This window comes from Centrocercus urophasianus, unplaced genomic scaffold, assembly GCF_019232065.1.
Source record: "Centrocercus urophasianus isolate 14NV4802_14NV808 unplaced genomic scaffold, USGS_Curo_1.0 seq_540, whole genome shotgun sequence".
NCBI classification, from domain to species: domain Eukaryota; kingdom Metazoa; phylum Chordata; class Aves; order Galliformes; family Phasianidae; genus Centrocercus; species Centrocercus urophasianus.
The window spans coordinates 27,018-38,010 of record NW_024885134.1 but is presented as its reverse complement, the minus strand read 5'-3'; the positions used below and the strand labels follow the sequence as shown (position 1 = coordinate 38,010).

The window sequence follows — 10,993 nt, the reverse complement described above, 5'->3', positions numbered from 1 at the left end:
CCCCCCCCCCCCCTTCCCTCACGCAGGGCTGGGGGTTTTGCTGCAGTGAAGACCCCCACCCTGATGACAGGATTGCGCTTCTCAGCAAACACGCTCACTCACCATCTGCTTTGTGAGCAGAGCTCAACAATAGGGCAGTGTCTGCACGGGCACCCAATACCTGCACCAGGAGAGCGCTGCCCCTCCTCCAAACCCCAGAGCTGAGGGGGGCATGAAAGCTTCCACACGACCCCCACCTCTCCGTGCAGAAGAGGGATGGGGGGGCCTTTCCCTAGATACTCCACTGCCTGCTCCCACCTACCCACAGCACAGAGGCATTCCTTCCACCCAGAGCCCCAACCCAGTGCCACTCGAACACCCAGACACCCCCCTGGCACACAGTTGTTCCTCTTTTCCTTCCTGCCCCCCTCCCCCCCCAGTCTGAGGGCTCACTGTGCGAACAGAGGCAGCTGCTACCAGATGGGGCACTGCATGGAGCCAAGAACGCATCGCTGGGGCTCCTCTCTTTCCAAGAGCCCTGGGGGGTGTGGGACAGCACAGCGTGGAAAGCAGAGATGGGGCTACAGGGGGGTCCTTGGGGTCAGCAACGGGAAGGAAGGTGATGGGGCTGCTGGAGGACAGCACTCCCACACTGCACCCACAGGGCAGCATAGCTGGGTGCAGCTGTGGTCACACAGCAGATGGAGGGAGCAGGGACTGGCACACTTACACCATGTACTACTGGCACAGACCCCTCAGCAAAGGCAAAAATGCAGTTTCCCCTCCCCTCACCAGCACAGGAGGTGCAGGGGTGAGCCAGCAGCAGTGCCTCATGCAAACCCAACAAGGGGGGGACTGAGTGAGCAGCCAAGGAACAAACCCAGCAGCACAGGGGGTGCTGGAGCACGGCTGTCTGAGCTGAACACGTTCAGCACAGCAATTGTTTTGAGATCAGCAGGAATTCAAGCAAGCCCACAGCAATATGATGAAGCCTGGCCTTGTCTGGAGGTGCTCTCGAGGGAGATGAACAGAATGATCATGTAACTGGGACAGGGCAGAGAAACACTTCTGCCTCTCCAGCAGCCTCCGCCTCTTGCAGATCAGCTCTCCTCCATCCCTGATCTGCATACAGCCCTTCCCCTGCCTCTGCTTCCACCTCCTGAAGCTCGAGGTGCTCCCATGGGATGAACCCAGCCCCAAACGCTGCCAGCAGCACCCAGCTGCATCACAGCACCAAAGCCACAAGGAGCCCAGAGCTGCAGCCACCCAAAGGCTGCGCCTGGATTTACTGCAGGGCAATGGCAGAGCAGGAGGAAGCCCGGCCCTCTTCCTTCTGCTCTCTTGAAGAAAGAAACTTCGGAATTTGGCAGAAGGCCACGGCTCAAACAGAGCAGACCCTGTGCTCAGCACAGCAGCCGCTCCCCTGCCAGAGTAAACGTTGCTGTTCCCCAGCTCCTGCAGGCACCAGCAGCATCAGGAACCACCGTGCTGCACCACGTCCCCCTGTCCCTCCTGGGGCAGCACGGAGCCCTGTGCTCTGCCCCACAGCATGGGGCAGCACAACCTCACCCTGCTTGCCAGCAGCTCCCAGTTCCCTGTGCATTAAGGCACGGCCACACGGAGCAGGAAGGGCACAATGTGATGTGGGTCTTTGTGAGACCAGCCCAGGCTTCCTGAGCGGCTGTGAAAGAGTTAAGGCCACAGCCAGCATCAAAGGCAGCTCTGGAGCAGAGGGGGTTGAGAAAGTGAGATGGGTCGGGGTTGCGCAGACTCCTTGGAATCTCAGGAATTTCCCATTATTATCCCACTTCCCTTACAGCAGCAGAGGGAAGGAGCAGCACAGGACCCCAAGTCTGCGGTATGAACAGGGATGGGCACATCCCAGCCCATGGGGCCCACAGGGGAGGGGGCTCTGGCTGCAAGAAGGGCTGCTGAGGGCTCTCGCACCCTGCAGGATGCAGCCACCCCCAAGGAGACACACAGGACACCGTCTCAGCCCTGCAGGACTCTCATGGTTGTGTCACCTCCACCACCGTCGCTCCCAGCAATAGCAGAGCTACACAAGAGAGTTTTGCTGCAGCGCTGCTGACTGACAGCCCTATTGCTTCTCCATTCTATTCTTAGGCATTAATATGGTTAATACCCATCTTACAAGGATGTTGTCAGGATTAGAGTTTTTAGAGCACTCTGTGAATGGAGCTCGCTACACAAGTGCTAAGCAGCAGCACATCATCTCATTTTCCTCCTAAGACCCGTCGATGTATAAGAAACAGCTACAAAAGATCTCATTGCAAAGCTGCTTTATAGACATTAAGAAACACACACAGCAGAATCTTATTCACCTGCACACTGAGCAGGGCTGGATCCCAGGACACAGCCAGAACCCATTTCCCCATCCCCAAATGCTGCAGAGCAATGGAGAACCGTCCCATGGAACCACACCAGGGCTCCAGGACCCCATATGGTGGGACATAAGAAAATCAACCACTGAGAGGGAGGAGAATCCCACGGACCCCCCAGCACCCACAGCCCCAACCCCCCGTGGCAGCACTCACGCGTTGCAGTAGGGCTTCTTCTCGTAGCCCTTGTAGTTCTTCATGTTGAGGGTCATCTTGCAGGTCTCGCAGTGGAAGCATGCTTTGTGCCAGAACTGCAAACAGAGGAGAGGAGCGTCAGCGCGAGGCTCCGTTCTGATGGGACACGGCCCTGCTCTGCAAAACTCAACCCAGAGATGCCAGTGCTGACACCCACAGCCCCTGCAGGGCCTCCCACCATCACAGGACTCTCTCCCAATGCATCTCACCCCAACACAGCAGCAGCATTTATGACTTCGCGTTACAGCAGCGTGCTGCTTTATCTCCACATCAGGAATCCACAGGGCTAGGCCGAGGAGGTGAGTGAAAGCTCCTCCTCACGCACGCACTCAGCAGAGCCAGCAGCTGTGGTTTGCAGCTTCAAAGGTACAGCTGTGGGTTTTTCTGCCCAGAGATGGGCAGGAGAGCGGGTCAGGTGGGGCTGCAGAGACACCCAGCCCAGGGAGCGAGATAGAGATAGAAAAGAAGAGCCCCCCCCGCCATGAGCAGCACTCGGTCCAACACAGGTGTCCAAAGGGTCCCCCCCACCCTCACTGCACTCCCTAAACCTCATGGATCGTCCTATGCACACTTCAAGGCCCTCTCCCCCACTGCTGGAAGACACAGCAGCACCTTATCAGGGCAGGGCTGGAGTGATAAGGATGAGCAGCCTGATGCTGGGGAGGGGGTGTGGGCATCCTCCCCCAGCCCTGCACACCCCAGTTGAATGCCAGGCACAGACTCACAGCAGCACAGCTCTTCCTCCAGCTCACACTCAAGGTTAAAGACTCAAAATTCAGATCACAACCCGACATTATTGGCCGCAGCATCTAATGAGCTCTAAAGACACATTTGGAGCGTTTAGGGCCCTTCTGACCCAGGGGCTGGAAGGAGCCCTGTGAGAGCAGCTCAGAGCAGCTGTGTGACCCCTCAGGATGCTTGGCCCCAGCCGTGTTCTGCTGTGACCTCGTGCCCAGGGTCCCAGGAAGGGCTGGGAGCTTGGAGCGACGCCTGGGGAGCAGAGCTGAGTGGGAGAACTGAAGGAGGAAAGCACCACCCCAGTGGCTCTTCCTCCATCAGCAGACACACTTTGCACGCGAGGTGCCCACAGCCGCTCCACAAAAACACAGAAGGAACAAGCAGAGCCAAGCCAGCAGCTCAGCACCCAGAGCTGCGAGTCAGGCGATGCAGTGAGCGAACACAGGGAGAACAGCTGCTGCTGGTGCTACAGTTTCCACCCGTAATGTTTTTTTCCACCTTAGAGCTTCTAAGCATCTGTTTCCACTGCTGGCGCCGTGCTCTGCTCCGTGCTCTCATCCTGCAGGAGCAGCAGCAGCCCTGTGCCACCCACCCCCAGCGCCACACCCCGAGCACAAACACAGCCCTGGGCGCTGTGACTCAGCGGAGCAGGACAACTCACCGCCTCTCAGTTGCTCAGAGCAACGTATTTGTGCTTTTCCTCCTGCGAGTTCCTCCTGCGAGCTCCTCCTCGGCTTCCTGCTAACGGTGGCAGAGCAGAGGGGCATCGCACTGCACTGCCCTGTGCCGTCGCCCAGCTCCTATCCTGCCCACTTTTCCCCTCTCCCCCATGCTTTCAGATGAGACAGACGGACCAACAACCCTCAGAGCATCCCATAAGTTACATACAGCCTTCCAGCCATCCACAGCATCATAACAACATGAATACCCAGAGATGAGCTGCCTGCAGCCCTCAGCACTGCCACCTCTGAACATCACCTTACCCCAACACAGCCCCGTCTGCACGAACCCACACCAACACCACAAAGGAGCAGCACAACAGGCACAGGAACAGCAGCTCTTCATACTGCCCATCCTGCTGCCCCTCACCCTCCAGCAGAGAAAGGAGGCCAGGCTCCAAATAGCTTCTTTTCAGGAGAGCTGATGGCTCTGCTTTTCAGTTCCCAGGTTGAGGCGCTCAGAGCTCCTGGAGCAGAGCTCAGGCACAGCTGCACAGTGCTGCACCCCCACAGCCCGGAGCTGCTCTGCTGGGCATGCAGTGCACGGAGCACCATTCCCACCTGCGTGCAGCAGAACGGGGATGGAGCTCACAGCTGTGTGCACCCACAGCTCATCCTTTGCTGCTGCTGCACCATTCAGGACTCAAAGGATGAAGACGGCACAGGGAGAGCCCCGCTGGGTTTGTGGCCACTTTAAGGAACTAACAGCAAATCCCACCTTGGTTTCACAGTCACAGCACCACTACAGGAGCCCCGTTTCGCTCCCCCAGCGGAAGCATCGCAGCCCTCAGCCTTGGGCAAGGGAACCCCCCCCCCCCCCCCGTTGCCAAATGGAGCCGTCGTTCCGTGCAAAGCAGCGGCGCTGAGATCCCAACCAAACGGCTCAGCCCCCGTCCGACTCAGCCGAGGACCTCGGATCAGTCGCTGCCGATATCAGCGCTTCGCTCCGGGAAAAGGCAAACCCGTCACCCTGCGCTCCGCACCGCTCCCCCCGCGGCGGCCACTCGGTGCGGTGCGAGCAAATCCGCCCTTCAGACTTTGCACGGAGCTGACGCGGACGTTGTAAAAGCAGAGATCGGGTCGTGCTTTCCGGGAGGCGGGGGGGCTCGTGCAGCCGCAGGAAGGATTAACGGGGGGCTGCAGAGAGCGAAGCCCCCGCAGCCCTGAGCTGTTCCCGCAGCCCCGCACGCACAGCGGGCAGTGAGAGCAGCGCGGGGCTGCGCGCATAGGAGGAAGCGCATCCCCCCATCCCCCAATGAACCCCCGCCAGGACACCCGCGGGGGATGCTGTGCAGACAGAGCCACTTCTCAGCTTGAAACAGACGGGAGGGTCTCTGGGACACAGCGCTGATGGATCGGCGTCGGCCGATTCCCAGCGTCAGGAAAAAACCTCATCCGTGAAAAATGCGGCCCCGGGGTCTGCGCGGCTCAGGAATGTCGCTGCGCGGATCGGCGCATTCCGCGAGTTACTTATTTTAGAACCTGCGGGAGCGCCCCGGAGCGGGGGGGGGGTGGTGGAGGGGAGGGGGCGGCTCCGGGGGTCCCGCGGGGGCAACAGCGAGAGATCGCTGCACCCCTCCCCCCCCATCACACCCTCCTCAAGACCGGAATGCCGGTGGCAGAAAAGCTTTATTTTTAACGGGGAAAGAAACGCTCCGAAGCGATACTGAAAGCAGCGAGAGAAAGCAACGCGAACCGCAGAGCTCCGGGAAAGGGGACGAGCCCGATGGAACCGGAGCTTAAAAAGAAACCCCCACTGTTAATGGGATCCAGATGGGTTCCGCCTCACGGCGCTGCGGGATCCGGAGCCTTTCTCCCCCCCCCCCCGACAGCTCCGACTGCTCTGCACAGTGCGGGCAGAACGCGGTGGCGGGGATTGGATCGAGAAGGAGAAGGGTTGCGGGATGCCGCTCCCCGCTCTCACCTTATCCAGGCAGTTCACCTTCTCGGTAGGATACACGATCTTCCCGCAACGCGCGCAGTTGGGGTTCATGGCCGCCCCGCTCCCCCCGCAGCCGCCGCCGCGTCCGCCTCTGGGCCGCCGCCCGCGCGCCGCGCCCCTAAATAAGGGGGGGGGGAGGGAGGAGGGGCGGCGGGGGCGCGCGGGGCGGGGCGGCAGCGCGCGCCCACCCACGCGCATCGCCCCGCCGCCCTCACGCGCGTTCCCGCACTCCTTTGCACGCGCAAATCGCTGCTCCCTACACAACCCAAACCCCACCCCGCGGGTGCGCGGCCCCGTTGCGCTACACGACACTCCGCGCGGGCACGCGCACGCGCTTCACTCCTCGAGCGGCTCCACGTGTCGCATCCCCCATTCACCCCCCCGCCCCCCCCCCCCCCCCGCACCGCGCGGTCCCGCACAGGAACGCGGCGCGGGGCGCGGAGCGGCAGCCGGGGGTATAGCTCAGTGGTAGAGCATTTGACTGCAGATCAAGAGGTCCCTGGTTCAAATCCGGGTGCCCCCTCGTTGGGATTTCATATTTTTCTCCCCTCCTCCCCTTCCCCCTTCTCCCCCTCCCGTCCCATCGCGGCTTCAGACGCGTCGCGCTGCTCCGTGGGCGGTTTCTCCTCGTTTGGCTCAGGAAGTGCTGCGGGGAACGGAGCCGCTCCGCACCCAAAAGCTCCGCAGGGACGGCTCCCACCCCTGCACACAGCGGAGATTCCCTGGGCTCCCAGGGCAGCTCTTCCATCTCCCCGAGCTGCACCGGCAGGAGCTCACCCAGAGCTGTGAGTTATCACGCTTTGCCTTCTGCACTGAACAGAGCCCAGTCCCACCCCCGTGCCCTCACCCTTCGGACATCGATCAGCACCGATGCCCCTCATCTGCACTGTCTCACAGTCAACCTTCAGCCAACCGTTGGCCAACCAGGTTCCCACGAGCCTTCCTGGCCACCAGGGCTGGGCTTGTGGTCACCTTGTGGTCCTTCTCTGTAGAGCTCCTTTCCAGCAGCACAGCCCCCATTCTGTACCGATACACGTAGTTACTTCCCCCCGGGTGTCAGACTCCCCCTGTGTGTGTCAGACTCCATTGGGTCGCTGTCTGAGCAGCTCTCAACCTCTCCCATCGAATGGCAGCGCATCCTTCTGCTGTCAGCCTCCCCCCTGGCTCTGTACCATCAGCAAACGTGCTGTGTGTGCCCTGCATCCCTTCACCCAGGTCACAGCACCTCACGTACTGCAATGATTCAGTACGAAATTCCCACTCTTTGCTTGCAGGCTGTGAGGCTCCCAGCTCCGTGCTTCCCTCCTGAGCACATCAGGACAATCTGGAGGAAATCAGGCGTGTGCTGCCGCGGAGCAAAGCCCTTTTTCGCGAAGGGCTGGCGTGGAGCTGCGGTCTGCAAGGCCGCTGGGGGTAGAAAACATTGTGAGCAGAGAAAAGTAAAGACAGCTTTTGTAGCATGCAGCGCAAAACCTTACGAACCGCGGGGGTATAGCTCAGTGGTAGAGCATTTGACTGCAGATCAAGAGGTCCCCGGTTCAAATCCGGGTGCCCCCTCTTTTTGTTTTTCATTTTTTTTTATTTCCACTCTCCTACTTTCTACCTTTTAGAAGAAAGAAGGATTTCTCACCCAAATTTTCTCTGATTGCTCGGCAGCCGTTCCCGGTGCCCGCGGCGCACTTTGGGCTACGGGCGCTGCCCGCGGAGAGCGCGGAGAAACGCCTGCAGGGGGCGTCGGCTCCGTGCCGTCCCTCGTCACGTGATATTTACCACGTGATCCTCCACCGTCGCGTGACGCAGGCCGGCTTCGCCACGTGACGTCCGCCGGGGAGGTTCCATTTCCCAGCGTGCCTCGCGCGCCTCCGTCTCTTCCGGCGCCAAGATGTCGAAGCGAGGTGAGGCGGGGCGCTGGGCCTGGCCGGGATCCGGTTCCATCTGCTTCTCTGCGTGTGCGGGCGCCGCGGCGAGGGGCGTGGAGGATGCTGGGGGTCCGGGGCACTGCCTGGGCCTGGGCTCGGCCGGCAGCGGTATTAGGCCCGCCCAGCACCGCGGGCCGCACCCGGTGCCCCGTAGCCCATCCAAGCGCTCAGCTCTGCCGGCTCCCCCCCCGCCCCGCAGCCCTTCCGCGCCGCCCGGCGGTGACCTCACGGCTCTCCTCTGCCCGCAGGACGCGGAGGTTCCTCCGGAGCGAAGTTCCGCATCTCCCTCGGTCTCCCCGTGGGAGCCGTGATTAACTGCGCTGATAACACCGGTGGGTGCCTTGCTGCGAGTGGGTCTGGGGGGACCCTGCGGGGGTGTGGGCTGAGCTGTAAGGCAGGGAGCTGGGGGTGCGTCTGGAGATGGACCTTTTCCAGCTGAAAATCGTTCACCAGGGCCGTGCTGTACAGGCATCACTATGGGATGAAGTGGCAGCCTGTGCTGTTTGCCTCATTGGATGATGGGGTGGTTGGAGTCCCTGCAGGCGCGGCATCTCGGCACAGATCCTGAGCTCTTCTCTCCACAGGTGCCAAGAATCTGTACATCATCTCCGTGAAGGGGATCAAGGGCCGCCTGAACAGACTGCCAGCAGCCGGCGTGGGTGACATGGTGATGGCGACTGTCAAGAAGGGCAAACCGGAGCTGAGGAAGAAGGGTGAGCGTGGGCAGGAGCAGCCGGGCCTGCAGTGCCTGCGTGGCGCTCCTCAACCCACACTTGATTGTAGCAACAGGCAGCTCCTGCTGAGTCTGTGAGCGCTGCAGTGTCCTCCCAGGGGGCAGAGGAGCAGGTCTTGCATTATATCTGCCTAGGAAGGAATCAGAAGGCAGTTGTCTGCCCGCTTGCAGGAGCGTTTGCTCCACCCTTCTCAAAAGCACTTGTTGGGTCTGTGCGCCGTGGCTCAGTGAGTTGTCGTGGAAGGGCAGAGAAAAGCATCGCTTTTGGGTGAAGTGGCAGCTTGTGCTGTTCGTTTCAATCAGTGATGTGACACGGCCTTGGGAATTGGGTTCCTTACCCCCCCCTCCTAGGGGTGTGCTTGCTGAGTGCTGTCTCTGAGCTGACACACTTAGAAGCACGGTTGAGAAACTGGAAGAGCTTTGTCTTCTCCAAGTGCGGATTTAGTTGTCAGTTTGGAAGTGCCTTATTGCCTTCAGGATTTGTCCCTGGACCCCACAGGCATCAGCTCTGCTCTGTCAGTGTGATGCCAGCAAGGCTGATGTGAGTTATGAGCTGTATGCCCAGATATAACCAAGGAAGTTCAATACATCCTGCGAGAGGAATGCTGGAAAACTGGGAATAGAGTGACTGAGGTGTCAGCCTTGCTGATCCTATCCCTGCATTGGGACTGTGAACCCAGGGTGTAACTCAGCTTCCTAGAGAAGCACTGCGAAGGGGAGCTCGGTGTTGGGGTGAGCTGCTGACTGTGCTGGGAGGGATGCAGATGAACGCTGACCTGCTGTGTCTCTTGGCAGTGCACCCAGCGGTGGTGATTCGGCAGCGGAAATCGTACAGAAGAAAAGATGGGGTGTTCTTGTATTTTGAAGACAACGCGGGAGTAATAGTGAACAATAAAGGTGAAATGAAAGGTATGGGCAAGCAGAATGCTGCTCCGGGCCAAAGAGAAACGTTGGCTGTGAGGGCTGGGGTTGGTGTGCTCGGTTAGAGGGCTCTGCTCACCTGCACCAAGGACCCAGGAGAACACAACTGTGCTGACTGAGCTCTGACGTCCTGCTCTGTTTTTCTCTCCTCCAGGTTCAGCCATCACAGGCCCTGTGGCCAAGGAGTGTGCAGATCTGTGGCCCAGGATAGCCTCCAATGCAGGAAGCATTGCGTGAACGCGTTCGTCTTTGTGGAGATGAAATAAAAGTACTTGTACCAGAAAATGGTGTCTGCCTTGTTAAGAGTCAAGCGTGCTCCTCTGCCAAGCACGACAGCGTTGAGGGAATTATTTCAGGTTTGGGAAATCCTCCATGAAACCCCAAATGAGGGTGGGCACAGCGGGAGGAAATTGGCTGTGGAGGTTAAGATCTGGTGATTAGTCTTAATGAGGGAGAGCCCTCAGCACCTGGAGGGTGCTGTACTGTGACAGATCCTGTGATGACTGAATTGATCCAACTTCTGTGTGCAGTGATAAAAGCTGGGAGATCTGAAAGCCCTTCTACAAAACCTGTCTGTGCCTCTCTTGTGATGAAACCCCCCCATGCAGTTTGTGTGGCAAACTGAAATGATTTCTTTGGTCCTTGCTGAGGACGATGCGAGGACACACGAAGCCCACTGCTGTTAGCCGAGGTGGGGGCTGCAGCACGTGCCTCAAAGCCTCAATCAGCAGTGAAACAAATGATCAGGTCTCTGGCTAATTGCAGGTTGGGGGATGATGTGATTTTCCAGGTTATCTGAAAGGCTTTGCGCTCAGAGATTTGTGGAGGCAAAAGCTTTGCCTGAAAAAACGGCGGGGATGTTTCTGAACAGCTTTTCTCCTGCTTGGTGGGAAAACGTGATAAAAATGTGGCCTACAGCCCCTGGATCAGCGTAAGCTGCGCAGTGGGTGGGGAAGGGACTTGGGTACGGTGAGCCCAGCTCCTGCTCCAGGTTTCCATGGGGCAGCTGAGGAGTTGCTGCCTCTTCCTAGCAGACCTGACACCCTGTGAGCATCCAGCAGCTGCTGCAGGCAATGCTGCATTGCTCATTAAGGAGTGACTTTTGCAGTCAGCAGACACCTGCTTATGAGTAAGGAACAAGCCCTAAAATGGGCCCTCACTTCTGTCTGCTCACAGCTGCTGTGTTTAATTCTTTTTTTTTCCCCTAGACAGGACATGGCACAAGTTAGCTGTAAGTCTTTGGATGTTTGCTTCCTTTTTCCCCAGGCTGTAGGCAGGCAGCAGGGGAGGCGGGGAGGCTGTGGACAGTGCAGGAGGCGTGGAGTGAGGCAGCAGCTGTGGGAGATTTGTGTGCTGAGAGCAAACAGAAGCAAAGGTGAGCGCCTCCAAAGCTGTCCTGAGGCGGCTGGTGCCGCGTGTTGTTGTTTGTGTGTTGAGACAAAGTAAGC

The 10,993-nt window shown here is 59.2% G+C and overlaps 2 protein-coding genes and 3 non-coding genes across 6 annotated transcripts in view; 4 read left to right on the top strand and 1 right to left on the bottom strand.

The window, feature by feature from the left end:
- Nucleotides 1–6,063, bottom strand: part of LASP1 (LIM and SH3 protein 1) — an 18,196-nt gene extending 12,133 nt beyond the window's left edge. Inside the window, exons 1-2 of one of the 2 annotated variants that reach the window (XM_042835747.1) lie at nt 5,955–6,063; nt 2,535–2,629 (exon numbers count right to left, since the gene is read on the bottom strand). In XM_042835747.1, coding sequence (XP_042691681.1) covers nt 2,535–2,629; nt 5,955–6,023 — 164 coding nt within the window. In that variant the 5' untranslated portion in view covers nt 6,024–6,063. Of the gene's footprint in view, nt 1–2,534; nt 2,630–5,954 lie in introns of those variants that run through there. The other variant, XM_042835748.1, reaches the window with a different exon arrangement.
- A 360-nt stretch (nt 6,064–6,423) lies between these two features.
- TRNAC-GCA lies at nt 6,424–6,495 on the top strand. Its single transcript has one exon. It is a non-coding gene; the product is annotated as a tRNA-Cys (tRNA).
- A 962-nt stretch (nt 6,496–7,457) lies between these two features.
- Nucleotides 7,458–7,529, top strand: TRNAC-GCA. Its single transcript has one exon. It is a non-coding gene; the product is annotated as a tRNA-Cys (tRNA).
- Nucleotides 7,530–7,783: 254 nt separating this feature from the next.
- On the top strand, nt 7,784–9,830 carry RPL23 (ribosomal protein L23). Its single transcript, XM_042835751.1, has 5 exons — nt 7,784–7,867; nt 8,140–8,223; nt 8,476–8,604; nt 9,420–9,533; nt 9,700–9,830. The coding sequence occupies exons 1-5, from the start codon at nt 7,855–7,857 to the stop codon at nt 9,780–9,782; spliced, it is 423 nt and encodes a 140-aa protein (XP_042691685.1). The 5' UTR covers nt 7,784–7,854; the 3' UTR covers nt 9,783–9,830.
- On the top strand, nt 8,809–8,940 carry LOC122169519. The gene has a single exon (XR_006171577.1). It is a non-coding gene; the product is annotated as a small nucleolar RNA SNORA21 (small nucleolar RNA).
- Nucleotides 9,831–10,993: the final 1,163 nt, after the last annotated feature.